General features: G+C 38.6%; 1 protein-coding gene across 4 annotated transcripts in view; it reads left to right on the top strand.

Moving 5' to 3' along the window:
- TTC23L (tetratricopeptide repeat domain 23 like) overlaps window positions 1–15155 on the top strand; it is a 56402-nt gene that overhangs the window by 36763 nt on the left and 4484 nt on the right. For all 4 annotated transcript variants that reach the window (XM_025984081.2, XM_025984079.2, XM_072757114.1 and 1 more), the window contains exons 9-11: window positions 808–935; window positions 1528–1677; window positions 8623–8705. In XM_025984081.2, coding sequence (XP_025839866.2) covers window positions 808–935; window positions 1528–1677; window positions 8623–8705 — 361 coding nt within the window. The remainder of the gene's footprint in view (window positions 1–807; window positions 936–1527; window positions 1678–8622; window positions 8706–15155) is intronic.

The raw sequence follows: 15155 nt of genomic DNA, 5'->3' as shown, positions 1-15155 counted from the left end.
AATTTCTAGAAGAGGCAAAGACATAGAGATCAAACGAAGGTCAGTCATTACCTGAGACAGGGTGAGAGCAGGCATTGATTGCCACCAGCCATGGAGAAACATTTTGGGGTTGATGGATATCTTCTAAAACTGGATTTTGATCGTGATTACATAACTGTAAATTTACTAAAACTTCATCAGACTGTGTAATTGCATGGTTGAATGTGTGGTATGCCAATTATACCTTAATACAGTGGTAAAAAATGTTAACAGTGCCTGTTTCTGAGTAGTGTGAATGGAGACAATTTTCATTTTCTTTTTGCTTCTATTGCATTTTCTAGACTGATTACCTAAACATCTATTATGGTTGGAATAAAAGACAACATTAAAAGTAAATTTTTAAACAATAACAACTATATTTAAAATACTTTTGAAGCAAAAACTCTCCCTTGACACACATAGACACCCCCCCACACACACACACCTAGCAGGAATCCCAGTAAACAATACTCTATCAGAGTGTAATTTAGCTAAATATATACTCTTTTATTGCACTTGGGAATTTAATATGGTAGCTATTTTGGGTCTTAGGATAAGGCTGTTCAGATGTGACTTTCTTTTCCTACAGAAAAATCCATCAACAGAATAACATTACATCAGCTGATGCCATGCCACCAAATTATATCTCAGACTTTTTGAGGGTCCTTATGAGACCTGCAATAGAACAGGCAATGAATTTAAGTATGAAATGTCTTAATTGAGCCGAAGCTGATATTAGCTACTTGTAGAGACTAGCAGCCTGCCTTAAATGTTCCCTTTTTTTTGCAGATGCTGTTGAGATATATTTTATAAAGAGTATCAGTGCATATCAAGCAACATTGGGCCCAGCAGATTATGCAACACTGACAACCATTGAAGAATTTTGCAAATGGCTTGTCCAAAATGGCGAAAAACAGGTAAATGTGAACAGGTAAATCAACAAGAGGCAGTGTGATATTTGGCAAGATCCTTAGCCTTCATAGTGTTCATTTATATATGTAAATATATATATATGTAATATATGTATATATATATATATATAATTTATATTATGACTGTTCAGACATGGCTTTATTTTCCTACAGAAAAATCCATACCTTTCATCAACTGATGAAACTGATACCATCAAATTATATCTCAGACTTTTTGAGATTCCTTATGAGACCTGCAATGAGAACAGGCAATGAATATATATATATATATATATATATATATATATATATATATATATTCAATGAATATATATATATTCATTATTATACATTAACTATCATTAATTATCATATATATATATATATATGAATAACTCTCATTATTGAACTTAAGCTTAGAATTTTACTCTTCACAGAAACACATTACTTAGGTGACACATCACAACTGCCTGACCCTGGTGGGTTGCGTCAGTGTGATGTAGAACATCTCCTCCATAGAATAATGGAATAAAACTGACATGCTCCTTCAGAATTGCCAGAATGATTTTAAAACACTTTTCTTTAATTCATTCCCTAGGAGGCTTACAGACTGCTAAAGGCTGCACTGAAGTCTCAGGTCATCAGCTATGGTGACTGCAGTGAAAAAGTGGCCGAAACTTTTTACAACATGGGCAGGATCTGCTTTGCCAAAGGAGAGCTCAGAAAGGCCATTCAGCTGTTACAGAAGGTGAATGCTGGCAGCCTTTTACATGTTCTCCTGGGCCTGTAAGCACAATGTGAAGAGTAATACGTGTGGTGTGGGGGGATTATTTTCCCTTTCTTTCCCTCCTCTCCCCTCCCTCTCCCCTCTCTTCCCGTCCCTTTCCTCCCATCCTCTCTCCTCCCCTCCCCTCCCTTTTGCTTCCCTCTCCTTCTTTCCTTCCTTCGCTTTTTCCTTACTTTACTATTCCTTTTGATTTTTTAAGTAAAGCAAAAATTCCATTTCTTAGATGTGCTGAGGGAGAACATGATACAGAGACTTTTGTTGTGTCCATGCTGGGCCAGCCTCTTAAAAGAGTAATAACATCGCAGTGTTGGAATCTAGGTATGGCAGTGGCGGAGTATGAAAGCACCCAACGTTGGGCGGTCAAGAACACCTTGTGTAAACCATTCTTGCCCAAATACTGATACCTTCCCAGGGGGCTCAGACAACCCTGGACGTTCACATCCTGTGGTAGGATCTGGCAAGAGGTGAGACCAAACCACGGTTCAGCTAGTCAGTATTCTGACAGACCAAGGCTAAAGACAAGGTCAGATAGGTAGGGATGTCTCTACATAAAATCTAAGTTTATTCAATGTCAGAGAAAAAGTTGGTGAAGCTCAACCAATACTCATGTGAGCAGAGGGAGGAGTCGAAAGCAATCCACATGTGTACATTGGCAAACGACAGGTCTGGAGAGATTTTATCTCATTTCAGGTTAACTAAATGTAATCAGGAAATAAGTATGAAGATAGTAAATAATGGGAGAAAGGGGGCCTTATTTTGAAGATTCTGAGAAAAAGAAAACCTTATGAAATTAGTTACAGGGATCAGAAGAATGTCTTCAAGGGAAGCATGAACATAGGGATGGGAGCAGAAAAACCTATAAGGACAGAAAACTTTACAGTGAAAGAATGACCATCTGAGTCCAAAAGATGAGATGAGATTCAAGAGTGAAATAAGGGATTTCAGAGAAACAACAAATCCAATAGAATTCAAAGCTACGTGGAAAATAGGGAAGACTGTCTTAATGTGTCACAGTGATGGTGAGCACATCTCCCAAATCTAAAATTGCAACAGAGTCAATAAAAATCAAAACAGAAATGAAACAGACTAACAAAATCAGATTCCTGAGCCTCACCTCAGACCATTATATCACAAGTTCTAAGAGGTGTGTTTAGAATCTGTGTTTTTAATACTTCTAGAGATACAATATCCTGTCAGTTTAAAGAATCAGAGATTGATAATGCAGACTTGAAAAGCTGTCCTGCAATGCAGAGAGAAGGGAAAGAGGGAGGCAAAATAGAGATTTACCTGAAGAATTGTGTATATTCCTGAAAAAGAACTAGAATACTTGGAATAGAAACAGTAATCAAAGAAGTCATTGAGAGCAACTTTTCTGAAATGAAAAACAACAACAACCACAACAAAACCAACCCAGCATACGTATTGTACACAAGATGAAAAGCAAGCCCAATCTAGATTTTACCTGGCCATGGATGTCTGATGGCACAGCTACATCCTCCATTTGGAATAGTGATTCAACTTGGGGATTTAGGATTCTGTAAGGTAGGTAGGGGCTGCAGCTTTGCTATCAGCTTTTATCCTTAGGGCTTTAGACACATCAATGTCCCAGCCCAGAAAGGAGGTGGGAACTAGAAGGGCATGCTGACAGTCAGGCTGTTGTTTTGAGGTTGGAACACCTTCCTCATGCTGGGTATCCATCAGTGGGATGCTGGAAGTTTCTGAATTAGCCTAAGTTAATAGATGCTGTTCTGGGGATTGGAAACTACTCCCGGAGCTAAAAAGAAGGCAAGAAATCTCACCAAAAATTGATGCTGTGAGGAAACTCCTTTGGCAGATAGAATAGAGCATAAAGAGGGTGACACTTTTGGCTAACTTTTTTCTTGGGCAGTTCATGTTTTATGTTAAAAGGAATCGAAGTTAAATGTAGTAGGGTGGAGGTGAGAAGAGAAAAGACAAACCTTAAAAATTATAATCTTGTGATGGAATAATTTTTATTTGCATACCATAAACTATACATATTTTGAAGTGTACAGTTTGATCAGTTTTGACATCTTGACCTGTGAAACTATTACCACAATCAAGATCATGAATATATCAGTCACCCCCCAAAATTTCTCCATGTCCCTTTCTAATTATTCAGCTCCACCCCTCCCCCAAAGCCACCCCCAGACAATAGCTGGTTTGCTTTGTCACTGTAGACACATTAGCATTTTCTACGATTTTATATAAGTAGAATCCTATAGTTAAATCATTCTTTCACCATAATTATTTTGAGACTTATCCATATTATTGTGTGTATCCATGGTTTACTCTTACTGCTGAGTACTACATTATGTGGACAACATGATTTTTTTTTTTTTATCCATTCATCTGATGATGAACATTTGACTGTTTCCAGTTTGAATTTATTATGGATAAAACTGTGAATATTCATGTACAAATGTTTGTATGGAGATACACTTTCTTCTCTTGGCTCAGTCCTTAGGAGTACAATGGCTAAGTAATATGATGGGTGTATGTTTACCTTTACACAAAACTGCCAAAATTTTGGAAAATAGTTGCATCATGTATTCCCCCCAGCAGGGCCTGAGAATTCAGTTTCTTCACATCTTTGCCAAGAATTGACGTGGCCAGTGCTTTTAATTGTAGTCACCCTAATAAATATGGAGTGGTGTCTGATTGTGTTTTTTAAGGTATTTTTTAAGGTATTTATTTATTTATTTGAGAGAGAGTGAGCAAGAGCACAAGTCGGGAGAGAGACAGAGGAAGAGAGAGAATCCCAAGCAGACTCTGTGCTGAGTGCAGAGCCCACACGGAACTCAGTCTCATGATCCATGAGATCAAGACCTGAGCCAAAATCACAAGTTGGATATTTAACCTACTGTGCCACTCAGGCGCCCCTCATTGTGGTTTTGTGTTTATCTTGTGTATCTTTCCTTGTATTTATTTCTAATTTTATCTTCTTGGGTGAAGTGTTGATCTAAATCTTCTCATTTTTCATTAGTTCTTTGCTTTCTTATGATTGACTTTTAAAAGTTCTTCATATACCCTAACCATGCTGTGTCCAATGCCTGTGGACTTATATATGACTCTTTTAATATTGTAAAGATGCTGATGTACAATTTTTGTGTGTTTATATGAACACATGTTCCTAGTTCAAGTCCTAAATGATAATATAAAGCGAAAAAAATTAGAGTTCTTCATATATTCTAGGTACAAGTTCTTTATCAGATATGATTTGGAAATATTTTCTCTCAGTCTACAGTTTGTCTTTTCATTTGCTTAACAAATGTCTTTTGAAGAGCATAAATTTTAAAATTTAATGAAGTTCAGTTTATCATTTTGTTCTTTTATGGGTTATGCTTTTGATGTTTTATGTAGGAAATCTTTGCCTAAAAAAGTCACAAAGATTTTTCTTCTTTGTTTTCTTTTAGATTTTTTTATAGTTTTAGGTTTAATATTTAGGACTATGATCCACTTGAGTCAGTTTTCCTCTATGGTACTAGGACTGGATCTCAGTGAAATTAATTAATTAATTTTGCATATAGATATCTGGTTCTAGCATTATTTTTATTGAAAAGACATTCTTTTCTCTACTTTATTATCTTTTTACCTTTGTCAAAAATCAGTTTGTGGGGCACATGGGTGGCTCAGTGGTTGAGCGTCTGCCTTTGGCTCAAATCATGATCTGGGAGTTGTGGGATAGAGTCCCACATCAGGCTCCCAGGAGGGAGCCTGCTTTTCCCCTCTGCCTATGTCTCTGATTCTCTATGTCTCTCATGAATATAAAATAAAATAAAATAATATAAAGTCTTAAAAAAATCTGTGTGTGTGTATGTATATGTGGATTTATTTATGGACTGTTTTCTATCCCACTGATTATTTTTTTTTTTAAAGTAGGCTCCACATCCAACATAGGGCTTGAACTCATGACCCTGAGTTCAAGAGATGCATGCTCTACCAACTGAGGCAGCCAGGCACCCCCTGTTTTTCTATCTTGATGCCAATACCTTGCTGTCTTGATTATTGTAGCTTTAAAACAGGTCCTGAAATTAGGTAGTGTTAGTTTTCCAACTTGTTTCTTCTTTTTTAGTGTTATTCTGAGTATTCTAGGTTCTTTGCATTTCCATAGGAATTTTAGAATCGCCATGTCAATTTCTCCAAAAACACAGGTTGGGATTTGGATTGAATTCCACTGAATGTATAGATCAGCTTGGGAAGAATTAACATTTTAACAGTCTTGAGCTTTTTACTCATAAACACATGGTGTTCTTCCATTTATAGATCATCTAATTTCTCCCAATATATTTTATAGTTTTCAATGTACAGATCTTCTGCATCTTTTCTTAGTTTTATTCATACTGATTTCATATTTTTTATGCTATTTTAAATGTATCATATATGGATTTCAATTTCTGATTATTGATGCTAGTATAGAAATACAAGGGATTTATTAATATAATAATTTTGTGTCCATAACTTTACTAAACTCACTTGTTCTAGTAGCTGTTCATAGATTCATCAGATTTTCTACATAGATGATCTTGTCATCTGCAAATAAAGTTTTACTTCTTTCATTCTGATTTGGATGCCTTTTATTTCTTGTCACATTGGCTAGAACATCTAGTACAATGTTGAATAGAATTAGTGAGAACAGGCAACCTTGTCTAATTCCTGTTTTCAGGGGGAAATAATTTAGTCTTTCATCAATTAAGTTTGATGTTAGCTGTAGATTTTTTTAAAAAGATTTTTTTTATTTATTCATAGAGACACAGGCAGAGGGAGAAGCAGGCTCCATGCAGGGAGCCCGACATGGGACTCGATCCCGGGTCTCCAGGATCACACCCCAGGCTGCAGGCAGTGCTAAACCGCTGCGCCACCAGGGCTGCCCAGCTATAGATTTTTTAATAGATGCTTTCTTAGGTTGAGGAGATTCCCTTTTACTCCTGGTTTGCTAAGGAGTTATTGTTGCTTTTAAATCAGGAATAGTTGTTAGATTTTATAAAATTGGGTTTTGGATATTATAAAAATTATTTTTCTGTACCTACTGCTATAATCCATGATTTTTAAGATTTTATTTATTTATTCATGAGAGACACAGAGAGAGGCAGAGACATAGGCAGAGGAAGAAGTAGGCTCCCTGCAGGGAGCCCGATGTGGGACTTGATCCTGGGACCCTGGGATCATGACCTGAGTCAAAGGCAGATGCTCAACCACTGAGCCACCCAGACACTTCAATCCATGATTTTTTGGGGTCTATAATTCCTATCCCTGTGCTTTCAAGTTCATTGATTTTTTTTTTCTCCAATGTCAATCTCTTAACCCCATCTAGTGTATTCTTCCTTCAGATATTTTCATCTCCAGAAATGTGATTTGGATCTTTAAAAAAAATGTTTTTCACATCCTCACTTAATTTTTTAAGCACATGAAATAAAGTTACAGTAATGGTCTTAATATGTTTTTCTGCTAATTCTAACATCAAACCAGTTTGGGGTTGGTTTTTATTGATTTATCTCATATGGATCATACTTTTCTCATATGGATCATACTTTTCTTCTTTACATGCCTGGCAATCTTTGGATGCTAGACATTGTATATTTTATGTTATTGGGTGTTGGATATTTTTGTATTCCTATAAGTATTTTTGAACTTTGTTCTGGATGTCAGTTACAGTTTGGTCCTTTTAGGTCTTGCCTTTTAAGACTCAGTAGATGAGACTAGAGCAGCATTTAGTCAAGGGCTAATGATCCTTGATTACTGAGGCAAAAAGCCTTCTGAGTACACCACCCACAATGAGGCTTTCTAGATTAGCTGGTTGGAACAGGCACTGTACCTAGCCCTGTGTAAGTGCCCAGTCCTGTTCCTGCCAGCCCCTTCAGTTGATGCTTTCCCCAGCTTTGGGCAGTTTTCTCACACAGATGTGCTAATTAGTACTCTGCTGAATAATTAAAGGAGACCCACTGCAGATATTTCTGGATCTTTTTCTGTGCAGCTGTCTCCTCTCTTTTACTCTGCTCTGAGAATCTCCTGGGACTCTCAGCTCTTTTTCCTCAATTCAGTGAGTCTGCTGAGCTTCAAGTTGTTCCTTTCCCTACATCATGGCCTGGAAATGCTCCTAAAGCAATAATCTGGGGGCAGTCATAGGATTTATATCACTTGTTGCCCTCTCTCAGGGACACTGCTCTTTGTTGGCTGATGTTCAGCGTCTTAAAGATTGTTACATATATTATGGGTTTTCTTTCCTTCCTTCCTTCCTTCCTTCCTTCCTTCCTTCCTTCCTTCCTTCCTTCTCCCCTCCCCCTCCCCTTCTTCTTCTTCTTCTTCTTCTTCTTCTTCTTCTTCTTCTTTCTTCTTTCTTCTTCTTCTTTCTTCTTCTTCTTTCTTCTTTCTTCTTCTTCTGTCATAGCTATTTGGAAAATCCTCATGGCAGTCACTCCTGCAGCTATGTTTTGGCCCTGCTACTTGGGTGATCCATAGCCATATACAGCAGTGGTAGGTGCAATGAAATGGAATGATACACATAGACCCATGGGGGGTGTCCAAAGCCTTCAATTCAGGCTCCTTTGGGCACCTGGGTGGCTCAATGGTTGAGCATCTGCTTTTGGCTCAGGTCATGATCCTGGGGTACTGGGATCAGGTCCCACATTGGGCTCCCCACAGGAAGTCTGCTTCTCCCTCTGCCTATGTGTCTGCCTCTCTCTGTGTCTCTCATGAATAAATAAATAAAATCCTTAAAAAAAATTCAGGCTCCTTTTCCTTCTTGGTTGGGAACCAGGAGGAGATTAAGAAATTTGAAATGTAAACTCATGATATCTCAATTCCACTAGTGTTCTCCTGAGTTTGGTTTATAATGATGGGGCTTGCTATCTGATTCTCTTTAACTTATGTTTTTCAACTTACCTACAGTGTCTGATGATTCAAATATTTTTATATGGAAGTGAGCACAGTAAAAGCAGAGACACAAAAGACCTCCTTACCTTGTTGCAGAGGTGAGTTCTGGCTCTGGTCATCAACCAGGTCATCTGTGTGGGTATGTGGATAGCATGGCCTTGCCCAGATTCTTTCAGCTAGGGGTGATTACCTCTGTTATTCTTGCTATTAAGGCAGAATGCCAACCTCTGCTATGGTTTTGGCCAAATCCTGTGGTGGTAACTAATTGATTTCTAGTAGTGTCTCAGAAACCAATGTTCTGAGGGGCTTCTGCAATAATATTTACTATTTATCATATCTCTTTCAATGCTGAACATTGGAACCAAATCCTACAAGAGAGTTTCTCAGCTGACAGCCTGTGACAGATCCAATATGGATTTCTATAAAGTAAATTAATATGTTAAACTTGTTTTTTCTTGCTGCATATACACAATCTTGGTCCTTCAATATAAGGCAAGATTTTGGGGTGGGGGACAGGATTTAATCTCCAAAGTTAGTAATAAAAGAGTGTTTTGCACAGACTTGCCCCTTATTTATCTTTGGCATATTGTTGCTTTTTGTTCATCTCAGAATCATGTTGACCTTGAAATATTCTCTTCTAAGAAAGAAGAGAATTAAAATTTGTTGGGTTATACTAAGCACCTATGACTGAGCTAGGTCCTAGCTGTGAAGTATTTAATCCTCAAAAATCTCCAGTACGATAGCTCTCATTTGATGGAAGGGAGTCCAATGTTTTGCAAAGGAACTTGCCTAAATATACTTCATCTTGGAGTAAGTGGTGGCCCAAGCAAGTATGACTCTCAAGGCCATGTGCTTTTCTCCTTAAAGCCTCTAATAAGCCTCTAATTCTCCTGCTTCATCAGTATCCAGAAGGAGGTTCTCTAGCCTCTCTAGTAAAGCCCATGTGAGGATGGTGTACAGGGAACTTTTCCCCCTACCTGCTAATGTGTATGAAAGTATATTTTCCTGGTCAAGAACTATATATAGGGACCCCTGGGTGGCTTAGCAGTTTAGCGCCTGCCTTAAATCCAAGGTGTGATCCTGGAGTCCTAGGATCAAATCCCACATCAGACTTCCTGCATAGAGCCTGCTTCTCCCTCTGTGTCTCTGCCTCTCTCTCTCTCTCTCTGTCTCTCATGATTAATAAATAAAATTAAAAAAAAAAAAAGAGGGGGAAGGGACAAAGGGAGAGGGAGAGAGAGAATCCCAAGTGGGATCCACACCCAGCACAGAGCCTGAGTTGGGGCTTGATCTCACTCCCCTGAGATCATGACCTAAGCTGAAATCACGGGTCAGGTGCTTAACCTATTGAGCCACCCAGGTGCCCCCATAACAATATTAATAATATTGTGTAATTGTATAATAATATTGCACTATAAAATACATATACTATTTCTAACCCACAAATAATCCTATTAGGGAGGTGTTTTTATCTCCCATGTGCAAGTGATAAAACTGAGAATCAGAAAGTTCGAATATCTTGTTTTAAATCACCTAGCTGGTAAGTATAGTGAGACTTGAACCCACATCTATCATATTTCAAAAATGCACTTCTTTTTTACTATGGAATGGGGATTCTCACTTTGATGAATTTGAGAATACATATGGAGACACCCGCTTAGCAGGGGAGCCTCTGGAGGTGCATTTTACATATGGAGGCACTGAGGGCTGATATTTACACAGAAAGAGGCGGAGCTGGGATTTGAAACTAGGTCTTTCTAACTCCAGATGTGGTCTTTGTAGGCAGTGTAGCCCACACTCTGAAGGCAGACTATCTGAATTTAAAACTCAGGTTCCAATCTCAGTTCCCTGATGTAGGCGAACCTTTCTTGGCCTTTATTTGTTTAAGAAAATAACAGTACCTTGCTCAAAAGGTAGGTTTTCTGAGAATAAGATTATATATAATACAGCATGCCTAGATCAAGTCCTAGCAGGTCTTGAATGCTCGGTGAATGTTGGAATAATCATAATGATGATAATGTTAATCTTTCTGAGATGCTGGAGGTAATAGGTCTGAATGTTTAAATGAGAAGCTTTTGTGTAGCATGCAACTATTATTATTTTATTTTACAAGTAATGAGTAAAGAGCATACATAACTGGATTCATCCCTGTTGGCTTCACCTGCCTCTGTCACTTACTAAGTATGTGGCCTTGGGAAAATCATTTAACCATCCTGAACTTTGGTTTCTCCATCATTAAAATAGATAATAGTATACCACATAAAGTTGTTGTGGGTTTTAAATAAAATAATGTCTAGGACATGCACAGGACCAAGCCTGGAAGACTGTGTGCTCGCTCAGTGTTTGCAACAGAGCCTTCACTCCCCCTTCTCCCTCAAACCTGGAGCTAAAGTTCTACTCAGCTTGTATTTAAAAAGAGAAATTAGGGAGCAGCTGGAGTGAATGTACTTCCTTGGTAGCCTGAGGTTTTCCTTCCCCGTCTTTCACCGTTCCTTGTTTCTTGTCCGTGGTTTGAAAAGAATCAGAGGAAGAGCAGAAATTAGGAGGGGCTGGTATAACCTAATTCAGACCCCAGGTAGTATGAATTTCTTTAGGCACGTGGAGACTAATTCTCTCTGTAAATGACAATGAGCCCAGGACCTGCCAAGAAAATCGAGATAAAGAGGAACAGTCTTTTGGAGGACTCTGCTGCAGGAGAAGTTGAGTCAGTAGAGGTTTTTCTTCCACCAAAACAAGCCCATATCTCATTCCTCAAGAAGTGCTGAGCAAAGCCATAGGAGTAGCTGCCAAAGCCCAGATGTAAAAAAAAAAAAAAATATTTAAAAACCAGTACAAGAATTGTTCTCTTTGCTTGAGCATCTCACTGGAATGATCAATCCCAGATGTCCTGGAACTCGGCGAGTTTTCCAATGAGCTCTTGTGCTTTTTACCCCACCTCCTATGGAAACCCAGTGACAACATCACTGGACATTCATTGCCAGGAGCCCCAATTCTTGGCTTTTAAAGCCTCTGCAAAGAAGTGAAAGCAGAAATGGCCCCTTGAAATAGGAGTTGATTGTAAGGTTAGATGATAGTTGCAACCCTCAAGTCAGATTTTAGTGTATTGAAAAGGCACAGAAAATCTCAGATTTTGGAGTAAACTTGTACCTAAATCACAAATGTACTTCAGTTTTAATTACTTACATATCAGGCTCCTTCTAAGTACTAAATACTAATATTTTTAAGATAGAGTCCTTTCAGAAAAGCAAACACACATGACCAGATGACTAGTGTAGTAAAGCATTAATAGAAATGTGAACAAAGAGGACAAGTAATAAATTGGGAGACTAGAAATATGGGTGGAAACTGTGTATACACTGGGGGCAGGTCGCTGAGTCTTCAGAGAAAAGTAAGATATCAGCAGGAAGCAGAAAAGCCAGAGGAGGGCATTTCAAGTAGCATGAACAAAAAGCACAGTGGCATGGAGAGAGTTGATATTTCTGAGGAAACACAAGGTACATGAGTAAGAACATGCTGGACATGAGTTTGGAAAGATAAATTAGGGTGAGATTATGGGCTATTTTATGTGCCATGCTAAGGAGTTTAGAACTTAGTAGACAGAAGGATTTTAACAAGATACAACATGATAGATTATTGGCTTTACGACATTAACTGACAGCAGTGAAAGGATAGATGGGACGTAGGGTGATTTTAGATTAGAAGCAGGGAGATCAGTTAGGAGGCAGATACAACAGTCCAAGGTGGAAGTGTTGGGAGCCCTAATTATCTAAAGCCATAATAGGAGGAAAGTGGAGAGGATGGATTGAGAAACAATTTGTGATCTATTCTAATAAGACCTTAGAGCCAATTAGATGTGAGATGTAATAGAGGCAGGAGTCATAGGAGATTTTGAAGTTTCTAGCTTGGACATTTGGGTGAATGGTAGTGCTACTAAATGAAATAGTGTTGACAAGTGGAGATCATCCTGGAGGATGTCTAGAGGGTATGAGGAAGATGATGATTTCTATCTTGGATGTGTTAAGTTTGAGGTACCCACAATGCATACACTAGACAATGTCTAGTAGGCTCAATGGTTCAGGAGCTCAAGGACATAGATTCTGAAGTGAGGGGAATGGATAAAAAACCCATGGAATATGTATATATGAAATGAAAGGCTTAGGAGAAAACATTTATACTTATTTTAGAGATAATATATGCAATATTATTTGGAATAAAAACAGGGCTCAAATTTAAGCTTTCTCATTTGCTGTGAGACTTCTTATGTCTTCCTTCCTTCATCTAAAAAAGTGTGAAGGGGCACCTGACTGGCTCAGTTAGTAGAGTATATGACTCTTGATTTAGGGGTTGTGAGTTTGAGTCCCATGTTGGATGTGGATACTTAAAAATTTTTTAAAATAATCTTAAAAATGTGAATAATAAGAATTGTATTTTCATTGCTTTACTTAATATATGGCACTCGTAAGCTTCTGTAGCTGTTAATTGCTGTTAATTCCTATTATTGTGTTATTTGGGAGTCATGCAGACATTTCTGTCTTCCTTGTAGATTTTATTTTTAAAAATTTATTTATTTATTTATAGAGTATGGGAAAGAGGGGGGACAAGCAGAGAGAGGGACCAGCAGACTCCGTGCTGAGCTGGGAGCCCAATGCAGGGCTCCATCTTATGAACCTGAGATCATGACCTGAGCTGAAATCAAGAGTCAGAGGCTTAACTGACTGAGCCACTCAGGCAACCCTTAGAATTTTTTAAATAATAACAAAACAGTAGAAAAAACTCAAATGTCCACCAGTAGGAGCACCAGTACACGTTTATGGTCAATATAACGAGTTCGTGTTTATAATCGTATATACGGTCATTCGAAAGCATGAAGTAGAGCTTTGAAGAGTTAGATATATTGCAGATATATTATTAGCGGTAAAAACATGAAAAGTACATATTAGTATCATATATAGTATAACCCATAAATATATATAGATATGTAGTTTGTAAAGGTAACAGTAACTATCTCTGGGACATAAGATTGTGGAGGGCTTTCAACTTCTATGTTATATATTTGTGCTGTTGACTTTTTTACATAATAAATATGTATTATATCTGTAATAATAAAAAAGATAAATTTTTAAAGAGTATGGCATGTGTGTCAAATATTAAGAGACAGTGTAATGTAGTGTTAAGAGAATGGACTATAGTCAGATACCAGCTCTTATTTATTAGCTATCTGACCTCGAACAAGTCACTTTACTCCTCAGTTTCCTTATCTGTAAAAAAATCTATAAAATGTGACTAAATTAATGGAAGTAAAACTGCTCAGAAAGAGGCCTGATAGAGGCCTATGTGCTACTTAGAGGTGGTGCTGATGATGACGCTGATGATGATAGGAGGACGAGGACTACTAAGAAGCCAATGTGCTGGCAAATAGAGAATCGCCACTGACATTCAAGCAAGCTGTATTGGTAGAGCAGATTTTTGAGATTACCCCAATAATCCGGCACCTAATTAAACACCTCCCCAAATCAGGAACTCACTCATCACCTGTCGAAGTGGCCCTTTCCTATACTGGACAGTTCTAATTGTTAGAAGGTGTATAAGAGTCAAGGTCATGGATGTTAGAGTCAGACTGACTTGTGTTGGAATCCAGGCTCTGCCATTTTCTGTGTGTCACGAGGCAAGTTATCCTAAGCCTCAATTTCCTCCAGTGAGGACCAGAATAGTATTTATAATATGGAAACATAATGAAGAACAAATGAGCCTTTTACATAATGCCCTTAGCACAGTGTCTGGCTTATGGTCAATAAACACTAGCTCAATAAATAAATATTCAATAAATACTAGCTAGTTTTACAACTCGAGCTAGTCATCCAGACATATTGGAAGTATGAGAGTATGGTGCATCAACTTCATTTTTGTTATTTTTAAACATTTCTAGGACAGCCACTTGCCAAAGAGCTATTTCGGTTATTTCTTTTGATGGGTCTTCAGATATAGAAGCCAGCAGGAGCAGCAAGGAAAACCATCCTTTTCTCTTCCCAAGAGCGGGGAGAAGGAATGCCCATTGATTAGTGATCCGCTGTCCCCTCAGTCATGTGAAGACAGAACAGCCTCTTCTGGGCCGAGGGGGTGCTGGGGGGTGGGGGGCGAAAGCCAAGGGACGTAGGATTGGGAGCAATTCTGGCCCGAGAGGAGTGCATCAAGGGAGAGGGTAGATGAGGTGCGCGGTCAGCCAGGCCAGCCTTGGGCAGGACCTCAGTGATGAAATTATGCTCTGCCGGCTGGTTTTCCGGATGCGGCCCTCCTGTTCTTTTCCTATCACTTATCAGTGAATATTCCAACGCTGCCTCTACAGAACCAGAGGGGAGAATATTCGGGCAAACCTCGGTGTATGAGTTGTGAGAGGCAACTCTGCTCTTGTGTCCTGGTGCCAGGTCAGGGGTTCTACAATCTACAGCCTCTGTCATGTCCACAAAAATGGATTGATAGGAGGATACAGTGTGGAACAGGCAAGGAGAGCAGACAGTTTTCATCTCGTGGGCCCACTCTATTAGTGGTTT

The sequence above is a fragment of the Vulpes vulpes genome, chromosome 4, assembly GCF_048418805.1.
Source record: "Vulpes vulpes isolate BD-2025 chromosome 4, VulVul3, whole genome shotgun sequence".
In the NCBI taxonomy this organism is placed as follows: Eukaryota; Metazoa; Chordata; class Mammalia; order Carnivora; family Canidae; genus Vulpes; species Vulpes vulpes.
Note: the sequence above shows the minus strand (reverse complement) of the source record. Positions and strands in the feature narration are given on the sequence as shown.